The sequence below is a fragment of the Lampris incognitus genome, chromosome 2, assembly GCF_029633865.1.
Source record: "Lampris incognitus isolate fLamInc1 chromosome 2, fLamInc1.hap2, whole genome shotgun sequence".
In the NCBI taxonomy this organism is placed as follows: domain Eukaryota; kingdom Metazoa; phylum Chordata; class Actinopteri; order Lampriformes; family Lampridae; genus Lampris; species Lampris incognitus.
In genome coordinates this window covers 42,322,199-42,337,655 of record NC_079212.1, presented here as the reverse complement: position 1 = coordinate 42,337,655, position 15,457 = coordinate 42,322,199, and the positions used below count along the sequence as shown (strand labels likewise).

The following is a 15,457-nucleotide window of genomic DNA, read 5'->3' as shown; positions in this document are numbered from 1 at the left end:
TGGAGTTGCCAGCCGCTTCTTGTCACCTGACAGTGAGGAGTTTCACCAGGGAGACGTAGTGCGTGGGAGGATCGCGCTATTCCCCCCAGCCCCCCCCCCCGAACAGGCACCCTGATCGACCAGAGGAGGCGCTAGTGCAGCGACCAGGACACATACCCACATCCGGCTTCCCTCCCGCAGACACAGCCAATTGTGTCTGTAGAGATGCCCGACTAAGCCAGAGGTAAAACGGGGATTCAAACCGGAGATCCCCATGTTGGTAGGCAATGAAATAGATTGCTATGCTACCCGGACGCCCCCCTGGATGCCCCCCTGGATGCCCCCCTGGTCAGAACACTTCTTACTATATTGATCATTTGGAGAGTTAACAGACTTTTTTGCATTAGTATGAAAATTACATCCCCCTGTAGCACTGACTCCAGTTTAGGTTTCTGAGAGAAACTGTGATCATATGACTCGAGGCTGCCACTTCTTTTCTGTACCTGACACAGAATTAAGCTAACAGGCCTCCTTTGTGTAACGTTCATCAGCTGTTATTTCATAATCAAAAAGCGCTGATGAAATCTGCAAATGCAAAACTGATATTAGGCAACCAAAGATGTTGACGAGTATCAGCCAATTATATAAAGATACTGCAATAATTCTAATTGTACTGTATTTTTTACAGAAATAAGCACACACTTCTTGCAAGATATTTGTTTACCTTGAACAGTAGAATGAAAAGAATATGCGAACTAGATGCCCTGTTCATCTTCACAACAAAGCCTGTTTACTGTTGGAGGGCAAGTAATTGCTCATTGTCCTCTGGAGTATAGTGGTAGGTCGGCATTCTGTCAAGCTGTTTGTTGTTTGTCCTTGCACTCCACTGAAATTTTTGTTTATGGCATGAGGACCTACAGCAAATCAAGAGCCAAGAAACGGACAGAAGGAAGATTTCTTCATGGCCTTGCTGCAACATATTTCCTATGAAAATGGTACAATCAAACAGATAACAGTCCAGTGGTCCTCATTCTTCCTATGTGCCTATTCACTGGGTGCCACTTGTGCTACGTATCAAGAGAGCAAAAACCGGAAGACCACGTCTCACTATTACCACACGCATGAGGCATCTGCATTCCGTTTAACATAGCTGCAACAGAAAATCACTCTGCATAACATCACTATACACTGATGAGCCAAAACATTATGACCACTCACAGGTGAACCGAATAACATCTCCAAACAAGGGCACATGTTAAGGTCTGGGCAGATTAGATGGTAAGCAAAAAATCAGTTCTCATAGTCCACATGTTGGATGCAGGAGAAATGGGCAGCAGTAAAGACCTGAATGACTTTGACAAGGGCCAAATTGTTATGGCCAGATGACTGGGTCAGAACATCTCTGAAATGGCAAGGCTTGTGGGGTGCTCCTGGTCAGCAGTGGCGAGTACCTACCGACATTGGTCCAAGGAGGGACAAACCACAAACTAGCGACAGGGTGTTGGACGCCCAAGGCTCATCGATGCGCGAGGACAACGAAGGCTACCCCATCTGGTCAGAGCCGACAGAAGGTCTACTGTGGCACAAGTCACAGGAAATTTTAATGACGCTTACGGGAGGAATGTGTCACAACACACGGTGCATCACACCCTGCTGCATATGGGGCTGTGTAGGTGCAGACTGGTCAGAGTGTCCATGATGACCCCTGTCCACCATCAAAAGCCGCTACAATGGGCATGTGAGCGTTGGAACTGGACCTTGGAGCAGTGGAAGAAGGTTGCCTGGTCCAATGAGTCCTGTTTTCTTTTAGATCACATGGATTGCCGTGTATTTGTGCGCCGTTTACCTGGGGAAGTGATGGCACCAGGATGCACTCTGGGAAGACAACAAGCCGGTGGAGGGAGTGTGTTGCTCAGGACAATGTTCTATTTGGAAACCCTGGGTCCAGCCATTCATGTACATGTCAATGTGACACGTGCCACCTACCTAAACATCGTTGCAGACCAAGTGCACCCCTTCATGACAATGGTGTTCCCTGATGGCAGTAGCCTTTTTCAGCAGAATAATGTGCCCTGCCACACTGCACACATTATTTGGGAATAGTTTGACCAGCATGACAAAGTGTTCAAGGTGTTGCCTTGGCCTCCAAATTCTCGAGATCTCAATCTGATTGCACGTCTGTAGGATGTGCTGGACCGACAAGTCTGATCCATGGCGGCTCCACCTTGCAGGACTTGAAGCATCAGCTGCTAATGTTTTGGTGCCAAATGCCACAGGACCCCTTTCTTGGGTGGCATGGTGGCCCAGTGTTTAGTGCTGTCGCCTCACAGCAAGAAGGTCCTGGGTTCGAACCCCGGGGGTTGTCCAACCTCGGGGGGTCATCCCAGGTCATCCTCTGTGTGGAGTTTGCTTGTTCTCCTCGTGTCTGCAGTGGGGTTTTCTCCGGGTGCTCCAGTTTCCCCACCATCAAAGAGAAACATGCATGTTCATGTTTATACTCCTGTCTGTGCCCCTGACCAAGGCAACGGGAAAAGAACTGGCGTTGGTCCGCGGGCGCTGCATGAAGGCGGCAGCCCGCTCCTCCTAGCTACACAGATCCCAGCTAGGATGGGTTCATTTGCAGTAACTGAATTTCCCCAAGGGGATTAATAAAGGAAACGTAATTCAACTGTAGAGTCCATGCCTCGGCGTGTCAGCACTGCTTTGGCGGCTCACGGAGGACCAACAGCATATTAGGAGGGCGGTCATAATGTTTTGGCTCATCGGTGTATGGCCATATCAATACACAGCCAGTCATCCGAGATGAAAACCTCAGTGGGGCCAAGTGCAGGCATTCTCACTTTGAAGTATTTTTACTTCAAAGAGGTTTGGACCACGGCATCAACCACACACCCTCACCGCATGTGTGTGTGTGTGTAGTTCCTCACCTCAGTCAACTCTGTTAATATGGATATCGTATCGGAGTCTCACCCAACGAGGGCGTAGTGTTTTGTCTCAGGTGTGTAAAGAAGAAGACAGGCTGTCACGTCTTCACGTAAAAATAACGTGTGTGAAAAAACACATCTTTCAATGTGTAAATTGCGTGCAGATTTGCGTCAGAACATGCCAGCTTATTTTCACCGACTTGCAGTGTTTTGGCAGTCGGAGACGAGGGAGCTAATCAGTCAAATCAGCCGCCGAAAGCGACCTCGGTGACCCGTCTTGCTCGCCTGGATGACGTACCTGTAGCGCGTGCCCTCGGTCAGAGGAACCGAAAGAAACAGTAGGATTTTTAAAAATAGTTTCAGTCTGTAGATCATTTTTAGTTGTGTGCCAAAATCTTTATGTTCTACAAAAAAATGTATGTATCAGAATCAGAACCAGAATACTTTATGCATCCCCGAGGGGAAATTGGGTTCCATTACAGACACTCAAGCTGTAGTAAGAAAAAACTAACAAGATACAAGATAACAAGAAAATGGAAACAAATAGAAATAAAAGATAAGATAAGAAATAGAAATAAGAACAACATATATCAACAAGCATGGTGCACATAACAGCCTATCTATACTGCACTACCGCGGCGCAAAACAAACGGCACAGACAAAACCCGCCAGGGTAAAACAAGTCGAAGGGCCAGTCCAATGACCGTTAACTCAGAGTGTCTGCCGGTCTGAGTCTGAGAGAGGAGGTGTAAAGTTTGATGGCCGCAGGCAGGAATGACCTCCTGCGGCGCTCTCTGGTGCTTTTCAGCAGAATGAGTCTATTACTAAAAGTACTCCCGTCCCCGACCAGCATGTCATGGAGTGGGTGGGAGACATTGTCCATTATGCCACGTAATTCCAACAGCGTCCTCCTCTCAGAAACCGCCGCCAGAGAATCCAGTTCCACCCCCACCACGTCACCGGCCCTGTGGATCAGTTTATAGAGCTTGTTTGCTTCCGCTGCCCTCAACCTGCTGCCCCAACACACAACAGCAAACAGGAGAGCACTGGCCACCACAGACTCACCACATCCTTAGCATTGTCTGGCAGGTGTTGACAGACCTCACCATGTACGTGGTGTATAGTGCTAGCAGTCCATTATGAGAAGAGCCAGCCCCAGTAGCATGCTTATGTGTGATTGCGCAACCCGTGTCTCGCCCTCTTTCCTAGGAGTTGTGGGAGAATACAAAGCTAGGGGCAAAACAGTAGGGGAAGTGGAGGAGAGAGAGACAGAGAGAGAGAGTTTGAGTTGGTGTGCATGGAGCGGGATGGTTGTGGGGTTTGTAGATGGGTTTAGGGGGGATATGTCTCTGGGTGCCAGGAGGAGGGGGAACAGGAAGGGTTACAGAGGCTGCCGGCAGAGCCCCTGGCCCCTGCCAGCACTATCTGTGTCTTGTGTTCTGCTTCCCAGCCAACCCCACTGCCACTGGCTGCTCACCACGAGAGCACTAAAACCCCTTTGCAGGGGTGCGGGCGGGCAGGGGAATGCAGAGAGCAAGAGAGAAAAGGGAATGATGGGAGGAAGGATGTGAGCGGAAGAGAGTTTGGGGATGGGGATGCTTGTGTGTGTGTGTGTGTGTGTGTGTGTGTGTGTGTGTGTGTGTGTGTGTGTGGCAGGGGCTTGGGGGGATACAAATGATCAATAGAAACTAAATGAGGAAACAGAAAGGGGAGGTTGAGTCAGATGGAAACCCTTTCATTAGAAGAGAAAGCAGCATGAGGCTGGGAGAAGGACGTCTGCAGTACACCAAGAGGCCTTTTCAACTGGTTGAGCCAGGTGAGGAGGTGAGAAAACAAAGAGAGGGCTGGAGAGGATCAGCAGCCCTGAAGTGCCCCGAAACTTCCCTAAACTCTTTTTAAGGTGAGGGTGGAGAGAAAAAAGTGAGGGGGGGGTATTAAGCCCATGGGCTGATTCAAAGGCTCACTCGATGAAATGGGAATGGAGGCGTGAAAGTGAGGGGGACAGGAGGGGGAGGTGCTTGGGAAGCCTCTCAGGGTGATGAGAGGACACACAGACGGAAACGTGTCATCAGGCTGCATTGTCTTCCCATTAGCATGTCCTCATCTAATGCACTGCTGCTACACATCTGTGTTTGTGTGTGTGTGTGTTTGTGAGAGAGAGAGAGACAAAAAGATACTGCTGCGAGGAATTTTGCCCCTGACATGCCAAAAAATAATCACTTGATGGCTTAAGTAGTTTGGTGTTATACTTCCCCGGCCGTTCCCCGTGGCAGACTACCTTCGTTTTTATCAGGCCCAGCCGTAAGCCCCCGTTGCTTAAAATTCATCCCTGTCGGTATTCATATTTATTGCAGCATTTCCTTTCCAGCCTTTCCCTGAATCCACAGTTTCTGATGCTGAGCCACTTTTGCATCCCCCCCCCCCCCATCTTCCTCGGCTTCACATCCTCTGCCAAGTTGCTGCTCGCCTGACTCTGAGGTACCACACCAGTACTGGGAAGAAAGTTCTTTTTTGGGGGGGGGTAGTTTAATCCGCGCACAGCATGTGAAACCCAAGCTTGATGCATAATGAATAACAAGAAATAAAAGATGAAACTGGTAGCCGACACCTGGGCGCCATCTGTGTCAAACTAGTTGCATGAATGTTTGATTTAGTGTTATTTCTTTCTTCATTTTTTTTCTTACCCCTTTTTATCATCTCACTGTAAGAAACGCCTTTTAACTTAAAGCCGCCGCCGCCGCCACTCGGAATCGGGCATATAACGGAATCGAATCTGTGATGCAAACCTTATGAGATTTCCTCAAAGCGTGTTCCTTTTGGGCTTTGTAGCGCAGATGAATGCACGTTTAGAGGTAAGCTTCTTTTTTTTTTGGAGGATGGGGAAGTGAATTTTTGGCGAGTTGGCTGTCGGGGAGAGTTAGGGCTTTTGGCTGGAATGAGTCATGACCAGGAGGAGGTGGGCAGTATAGCGATATCCCCCCCCCCCCCCATCATCTTCTTTTCCTCTCAAAGCCCCTTTTGGGCTTTGTTTCTATTCAAAAACAAAACAAAATAACAAAAGTCATCCATAAACAGAGAGGATTACCTCTTGGAATGAACCAAACAGTGGAGAAAAGACAATGAAATTATAGTTAAATAGAAAATGGGGTAACACTTTCTATGAAGCTTGCATCTATAACGCCCTATAAGCATCTATTGCATCTATAACACCCATACTTTCCTATAATGTGTATTACAATGACTAACGGCTATGGCTGAAGACTGTGAAATAGCACTGAAGCCTCATTATGCATCTCTACAAAACTTCAGCAAAACAAGTTGGCTATGATGCATTATGACATTTGACAGATAAACAGGCTAACGATGACGTATTTATAATGCATAAATCCGTTTTAAATTGACATAGTGTATCATAAAGGTGGTTATTAGGCGTTGTGAGGGCGTATACATGGTTACAATGAATCTTACAATGACTTATAGCGATACTTATAGGGCGTTATAGATGCTTATACGGTGTTATAAACGCAAGCTTCATAGAAAGTGTTACCGAAAATGGTTGCTCCTCCAAAATACACAGAGTTATAACAAATCCCACCTCTTGAGCATGTGGTTGATACTATATCCTTCATTCCCCTCCAGTGTTTCTCCTCGCAAATCATTCCAGTAATGATTGAAATTCAACTTGTGCAATAGTAAATAAAGTATGATTAAGTCCAACAATGAAATCGATTCCCACAATTTAAATGATAAAAAGATGATCCATCAGGCGTCCGGGTAGCATGGCGCTCTATTCCGTTGCCTACCAACATGGTTCGAATCGCCGTGTTACCTCCGGTTTGGTTGGGCGTCCCTACAGACACAATTGGCCATGTCTGTGGGTGGGAAGCCGGATGTGGGTATGTGTGTCCTGCTCACTGCACTAGCGCCTCCTCTGGTCGACCGGGGCAACTGTTCAGGGGGGAGGGGGAACTGGGGGGAGTAGTGTGATCCCCCCATGCGCTACGTCCCCCTGGTGAAACTCCTCACTGTCAGGTGAAAAGAAGCGGCTGGCGACGCCACATATATCGGAGGAGGCATGTGGTAGTCTGCAGCCCTCCCTGGATCGGCAGAGGGGGTGAAGCAGCAACCATAACGTCTCGGAAGAGTGAGGTAACTGGCCGGATACAATTGGGGAGAAAAAGAAAGGGGGGGGTGGAGAAAGGTGATCCATCTGCTTCCTAAATCACCCCCTTTGGATATTTTTTTCTTTTCAAGCTCTGTCGTCGGTGTTTTCCAATAGATATTATTTCTTCTGTTGGAGAAAGTAACCGCTGTCCTGTGCTTTATTTAGAAAATGAAAAGTGGCACGGATTCCTCACTTTTCTTCACGACTTGATTTCTGTTGATTTGGTTTATTGATGAACAAATTTCACATTTTCATTAATAGATTTCATGTCATTCACATCATTTATGTCAGTAAATCTATAATGAACCTTCCACGGGACAATGAAATGGCAGATTACTGACCGTTTCCGTCTTGTCACTACACAGTCTATGTGCAGGTCTGTGTATGTCTATGTATGTGCTTTATGTCTTTATGTAGGTCTTTTTCTTCTCTAACTCAGTTTTAAAGGGATTCTTTAACATACACAAATATACAATGCACAAATTGAATATTGCATAACATTATGACTTACTGTGACTATTACACTTGCTGTATGGGGGTCATGGACCTCATCCAGCACTTTCATGCAAGCTGTGTGATGTTGTGTAGGATGACTACTAAATTTTGTGGCTTAAAATAGAAACAACCTTTTGTTAATTACTTCCCAATTAAGCCTGTCCTTTTATAATGATATCAGATTGACAGACAAATCTGTTTTCCTTGACATTTTCCCGTATCTGTTTAGTTAATTGATGTGGTAATTATTGCTGCAGACATTTACTGCTGAAGACCATTGCTGTAGATTATTTCTGCAAAACTTTGCCAGCTCTTGATAAGTCTTGACCCTGTATGACCATTTATCTTACAAATGCAAAGTTTAATGCCTTGAAAATAAATGTAGTTGTCAAGAATTTTTGTTTTAGCAAAATGACTTGCACCCGTGTTACCTCTGGCTTGGTTTCGCGTCCCTATGGACACAATTGGCCGTGTCTGCGGGTGGGAAGCTGGATGTGGGTATGTGTCCTGGTCGCTGCACAAGCGCCTCCTCTGGTCAGTCAGGGTGCCTGTTCGGGGGGAAGGGGGAACTGGGGGGAATAGCGTGATCCTCCCGTGCACTACATCCCCCTGGTGAAACTCCTCACTGCCAGGTAAAAAGAAGGGGCTGGTGACTCCACATGTATCGGAGGAGGCATGTGGTAGTCTGCAGCCCTCCCCGGATCGACACGGGGGTGGAGCAGCGACTGGGATGGCTCGGAAGAGTAGGGTAATTGGCCGGATACAATTGGGGAGAAAAAGGGGAAAAAAAGGAAAAAAAAAAAGACTTGCAAACAAGTCTTAGCAAGGCTCAGCATTTTTGGTTTTTACCGATTTTCACCGAAAAATACCCAGATTTTTTTAAAAGCAGCAGATCGGTTTAAACTGATTTTCACCCGCATTTTATGTTTCCACGGATCCAAAAGTTGTTCCTGCTCATGTGAGGTTATGTAACAGTGTCCTCTTGTGGCGAAATTCGGCATGCTGGATGGCTTTGAAAAATAAAAACCAAAAAACGCTGACCCTTGCGTATTGGATACTGCTTTTGACTTCTTCAAACCTATGATTGTCCGGTGATCTTTAGGATGTACCCCGGAAACATCTATTAACCAGCCCAGTTTATTTTTTTGCAATGACTGTTATGAACGAAAACAAATGCCATAATTCCCTTCTCTCAGATGTGGCACAGTATTCAGATCGATCACTGTCGTCTTGATCAAAGATGCGGTGGCGTGAATGGAGCTTCCTGTAATGATCATCACCGCTGCTGAAGGTGTAATTATGAAGGCTGTCGGACTGAATGATTGTAGTCGCGTGCGGGTCTGGTTGAAGCAAACATGCGTAGTGCATCAAATCAAGAGTTTGCTCGGCATCCAAACAGCTCCATGCTTTGTGCTGATGAAAGAAACTGCGGGTTGACACATGTCACGGGAGGGCCCGTTTGAACGATGACGATATCCGCCTCATTGCTCATCTCGCGTGCCTTGATGCGGTGCGGCGGCGCTTCACCGATGGTGCGTTTTCACCGAGCGGAATGGTTGTCATTTTAGTTTGGGCCCGTTAAACGATGGCCCTAATGTAACGGAACATTGCACCCAGGTCGGTGCACAGCCAAATGGAATATTGAAAAATGAAATTGTCTGTGTGTTGTGTGTCAGGCTGTCAAGTGACACACTCCCTTTTGTGGCAATATTAGCTCGATGCAGTGCAGTGTAGATGGGTGGCAGTTGTTTAGATGGGTTGGATGTCTTCCACATTCATCTATAGAATGACCCCGTTACCGTGACATGCAGCAATATATAAAAAAAGTTAAAGAAACAATTATTCTGACATAGGCCATGTCTTTTTTTCTTCTTTTTTTTTACAGACAGCAGTTTCCTGAAGGCTATCGATGGAGTTCATTTGGATTGCATTGTGAGAAGCCACACGGCCCTGGGTTCTATGATGCACCTGCTGCCAGAGAACGTGCTCGTGTCTGGGGATGACATCATTCCAGGGCTGGCAGCTAGTCCAACAGGTAAATCCACAAGCCGAGCTTTAGCACAGCAAGTACGGAGGGAGAATTGCTCCCAAGCAGACAGGAAAATAAACAAGAGGTGAGCAAAGATGTCACAATACTATAGAAACATGGCCACACAATGAGACAAGAGCCAAAGTGAAGAGATGAGACACTATTTGGTAAATAATATCTCCCCTATTTAGATCAGCTTTGTCAGCTGGCTTAGCACTAAATTGTTTTTGGAAGATTTTGACCCACACTTCTTTAAAAGCTGTTGTTTTTTTTGGGGGGGTGGGGGTTCCCCTTTTTTCTCCCCAATTGTATCTGGTCAATTACCCCATTCTTCCGAGCCATCCCGGTCACTGTTCCACCCCCTCTGCTGATCTGGGGAGGGCTGCAGGCTACCATATGTCACATGTCTCTTTCGATACATGTGGAGTCACCAGCCACTTCTTTTCACCTGACAGTGAGGAGTTTCACCAGGGGGACGTAGAGCATGGGAGGATCATACTATTCCCCCCAGTCCCCCCCCACCGAACAGACGCCCCAACTGACCAGAGAAGGCACTGATGCAGCGACCAGGACACATGCCCACATTCGGCTTCCCACCCGCAGACACAGCCAATTGTGTCTGTGGGGACGCCCGACCAAGCTGGAGGTAACACAGGGATTCAAACCGGCGATCCCCGTGTTGGTAGGCAATGGAATAGACCGCCACGCTACCCGGACGCCTGAATCCGTATTTCTTATCTTGTCAGTGTTTGAAGTCGTGAGTACAGAAGCCGAGAACGGCTGTGCTTGCATTTTTTTTTTAATACCCTTATCTCGAAATCACGAGTAAATTATGTCATGTTCTCATCAAGTCAAGTCAAGTCAAGTCAGTTTTATTTGTATAGCCCGATATCACAAATTACAAATTTGCCTCAAGAGTCTTTATAGCAACACAACATCCTGTCCTTAGACCCTCACATAGGATAAGGAACAACTAACAAAGCTCGTTTTCTTGCGATAACAAGATGATTTATCAAAAGAAAATGACTTGTGTTTTCTCAGGATCACAAGATAATTATGGAGAACTCAAAAATGAGTGTGTGGTTCGGCTGATCACTGCAGTCATGCCATCTATATACTTCGGAGCGGTGCGGTCGCACTATTGGGACTTCATGGTGCGTTCAGGTGCACCTCATTGACTCTGAAGCCTACATTGCTTTGTACGGCAAAGTGTGTGGGTGCTGACAGGGACTTCCTGGTGCATTCAAGTGCACCTCGTCACTCAGAAAATCTACATTCAAATGGCCATGAAGGTTGTTTAAAATGAGAAAATTTCTATTTTTTTCTGATTTTCCTTCTTTTGAAATACATCTGTCATTACTTTCTTGTACTTTCAGTATGGCATTTTTTAATATTGACATAGCTAAGCCAATTGTTAATGCAGTGCTATAGTTACCGATCTTCAAAATGCCATAAAATAATCAAATTAAATTGTTATTAAGAAATTCCACCATAATCTTTTTCAGCATGTCCCCAAATACCCCTGTGATAATTTTCAAGTTGGTTTACTGCAGCATTTTTTAATAATTATATGCTAAAATCATATCCAATACCCATACATTGCTTTAAAGGCATATCTTAAAAATTCCATAAAACAATATAACCACATTGTTATCGGCAAACTCCACTATATTCTTGTTCAGCATGTCCCCAGGTACCTCTGTTATAATTTTCTTGTTTTATTGCAGATTTTTTTTAATAATTAAATGCTAAAAAAAAACCATTCAGTTAAGGGGGGGGTGAGGGGAGTTTGCAGATAGCAATATGGTAAGATATTTTTTTATAGAATTTTTAAAAACTGCCAATGTAGAAATGAATGGGATTTAGTTATGATTTGAGCATCTATATATATATATATATATATATATATATATATTTAAAAAAAAGCTGCAGTAAAAAAAAACTTGAAAATCATCAGAGATACATGGGGGACATCTTGAAAAAGAATATGGTGGAGTTTGCTGAAAACAATTTGACTTGCTTTTTTATGGAATTTTTAAATCTGCCTAAGTAAAATTAATGGGATTTTGTTATGATTTTAGCATCTAATTGTTAAATAATACTGCAGTAAAACAACTTTAAAATCATAACAGAGGTACTTGGGGACGTGTTGTACAAGAATATAGTGGAGTTTACTGATAATAATTTGGTTATATTGTTTTATGGAATTTAAAAAATATGTCTATTTGACAATGTATGTGTATTGGGTATGACTTTAGCATCTAATTAGTGGGGACCTGTTGTACAAGAATATTGTTAAGTTTGCTGATAACAATTTGATAAGGTTTTTTTTTTTAATAGAATTTTTAAAATCTGCCAGTGTATCAATGAACAGGATGATGAGCATCTAATTACTAAAAATGCTGCAGTCAAACAACATGGAAAATAACTACAGAGATACCTAGAGACTCGTTATTGAAGAATATGCTGGGGTTTTCTGATAACAACTGCTGATAATTTGATTTATTTTATGGAATTTTGAATATTGGAATCTATAGCACACAATGGCCGATTGACTTTGCTTTGCTTTGCTATGCGATTATTAAAAAATGCTGTAGTGAAAGAACAAGAAAACAATGATAGATACATGTATTTCAACACAGAAAAATAAGAAACCTTCCCATTTATTTTTTTATTTTTTGGGGATTTTTTTTCCCCCTTCTCAATTGTACCTGACCAATCACCTTGCTCTCTCAGTGTCCCGGTCACTGCTCCACTTTTGCCGATCCGGGGAGGGCTGCAGACTACCACATGCTTCCTCCGATACATATGGAGTCACCAGCTGCTTCTTTTCACCTGACAGTGAGGAGTTTCACCAGGATCACGCTACCCCCCCCCCCACACACACACAGTTTCCTCTCCTCCCTGAACATGGCTGCCAAACTTGCCCACAGCTGAATTGGTACCCCGATACCCATGCCTCAGTTTGTCCAACTGCACACCTCTTCAGGTTCACCTTTAGCGCTCCTCATCTTAAGAATTACAAGATGGCTATACACTTGTTCCAGCCTTCACTGTCGATAATGTCCTCCACATAGTCATCAGCTTATCAGACATGGAGACTCAGTATGTTATGGTAAATTGGCCTTTGTTGAAACGCATTCGTCTAAAGGGAAAAGGCGCTTTTAGGGTGATTGGATAATTGGTCAGCAGATGTTTGCAACAGGTGGCAACACCAATTTTCCACATCTGCGCAGATACCCAGCCAGTAGAAGCAAGCTATTATTATGTAAAGTTTTTTATGCTGATTGAGGTGGCAAGACATTGGAAAATGATGAGCTGCCTAGAAAAAGTGTCTCAGGACCAACAAACAGGGTTAATTCTTGTAATGTCAGGACTCAATCAGTTTCTCCATCCATCCATCCATCCATCCATTATCCAAACCGCTTATCCTGCTCTCAGGGTTGCAGGGATGCTGTAGCCTATCCCAGCAGTCATTGGGCGGCAGGCGGCGAGACACCCTGGACAGGCCGCCAGGCCATCACAGGGCTGGCAAACACACACACAGTCACACTTGGGGACAATTTAGTCCAGCTAATTCACCTGACCTACATGTCTTTGGACTGTGGGAGGAAATGAGAACACCCGGAGGAAGCCCACGCAGACATGGGAAGAACGTGCAAACTCCACACAGAGGATGACCCGGTACGACTCCCAAGGTTGGACTACCCCGGGGGCCGAACCCAGGACCTTCTTGCTGTGAGGCGACTCTGCTAACTACTGTGCCACCATGCCACTCCTCATTCAGTTTAATCCATCTTTAATCAAACAAAAAGTATGGGTGGCTTTGTGAGTGTTAAAGTGCGGGACTGGCCATGAATCATAACAACCCATGTTTTTGTAAATTGAAAGGTGTCTTGACAACATTGCTCAAGATGAAAATCCCTAGGCAGGGTGGGTAATATTGATTGAGGTTCGGCTAAAAGTGACACTCCCACACTGTTGGAGAGAGATTGTCGCTGGACTTGGCCCCACCTTTTCCCCATTTTCTTGTCCACCATCCATTGCATATTACCAAGGAAGAAAAAGGGAGGCGCTTCCTGTGTTCTTTTTTATGCCACATTTATTGCGCTGGAATCTAATTTCCAGTGGTACTCGTGAATATCCCCATACATCTACATTTCCAGTGGAACCCACAAAACCTCCACCAGGTTAAACTATACAGTGATAGATCATAGATTGCAATCATCCTTCATACAACAGAGCCTGGTGTGTACCTCCTTGTATGTATGCATGCAAGATTAGGGTTTATCTTTGCTGGGTTTGGAAATGGAGCTGATACTTTGGCAAATTACACAACCTGGCCAGCTTCCATATACTGACAGATGTTACAGAAGTGCCTTGGCCGTTGACAACACCAGACCTCATGTCCAGGCTATTGAGGTACCTCCTGTGTTTCTAGAGTAAAAGAGGCAGGGGTTTCAGAAGAGAGAGAGACAGAGAGAGAAAAGGGTTAGTCTGCTGTTAGTCTTGTGATATTATTTGGTTTGGAAACCCCTAGCTGCAGCCATGGCTTCCAAGAGTCTAGGATCCGCTCTGTGTCTAAGAGAAGGGACAGGGACAGTTTCTTCATCACCTGGCTCCGGCACTGATGTTCCTCCGGTGTCAGGTAAAGCGTCTAAGGACTGTCTTCCCCTGGTGACTTTAATATCCTGGGGGGATGTCAGTAAGCAGAGGTTAAGAGCATTATGTTTTGCAGGTGGGGTTGAAAGCCACCACCCCGTCGACCCACCACCCGCGGGGATGAGTTGGGGTAGGGTGCAATGCAGAAGGTGGAGACCGGGTCATGCGGACTTCGGGCATCGCAGACTGGTCCAGGAGGACCAACTGGGAGGAGACCCCGGGGTAGACCCAGAACTCACTGGAGGGACTACATGTCCATTTTGGCCTGGGAAAACCTTGGGATCCCCCAGGAGGAGCTGGAGGGCATTGCTGGGGACTGGGACATCTGGAGTGCCCTACTTAGCTTGCTGCCACTGTGACCCGATCCCAGAGAAGCGGCTGATGATGAGAGAGGTTGAAAGGGGTCCTGGGATGGCAGAGCTGGTTTGTCTGGCAGGCTGACAATGGAGGGTGGCAGCATCACTATGGTGTTTAGCCTGCATGTGGACAACAACTCACAGCGCCTACCAGTGCCAAACAGGGACTAATTTTCAGCCTGGTAGATTCACGACAAAGCCACTCTGACTTTTAAGGCAAACTGATTTATTAAGTGATAGCAACTACAAAATATATCATTTCCAGATATTTGACAAAAAAAAGAAGCCCCCCCCCAAAAAAAAACAACAACGATGTAAACATTAAAACCTAACAAATAAACATGTTCAACTTGACAACAGGAGTAACCATCTCAGAAGCCAACTGGTCTCGACGACCTTGTTGATCGCAACGTCATTGTCCAAGGACTTCAAAATCCCTTTTTTATGCACATGAGCATGAAAGCTTCCAAGTGCTTGATTAGATAAAATACTATTTATATGTGAATACCTGAATGAAATGACAAAGATCAATATACATCTTTATGCATTCTCAATAATCCAGGTAAGAAAATCACAGAAAGTTGAATCAGTTCGTCTGGACACAACATTTATTCAGAGAAAAATGTTTCATCACTCATTTAGGTGACCTTTTCAGTCTCTACTGACTGCAGGTATCCCCACCCTTATAAACAATACAGTGGCATAACGACCCAAACCAATGATCCGTTTCATATGCAAATATGGGTGTGACCATTAACTAGACTTGCAGTGGTCATGTGTAGTATTCACAGAGGATTTGAGAATGGTTGCAATCATAGCATTGTAAGATGGCGACAGATGTACTCTT

General features: G+C 45.2%; 1 protein-coding gene across 1 annotated transcript in view; it reads left to right on the top strand.

Moving 5' to 3' along the window:
* Nucleotides 1-15,457, top strand: part of nphp4 (nephronophthisis 4) — a 309,249-nt gene that overhangs the window by 50,419 nt on the left and 243,373 nt on the right. The window contains exons 6-7 of the mRNA XM_056302210.1: nucleotides 2,978-2,981; nucleotides 9,453-9,598. Of these exons, the coding sequence (XP_056158185.1) occupies nucleotides 2,978-2,981; nucleotides 9,453-9,598 (150 nt within the window). The remainder of the gene's footprint in view (nucleotides 1-2,977; nucleotides 2,982-9,452; nucleotides 9,599-15,457) is intronic.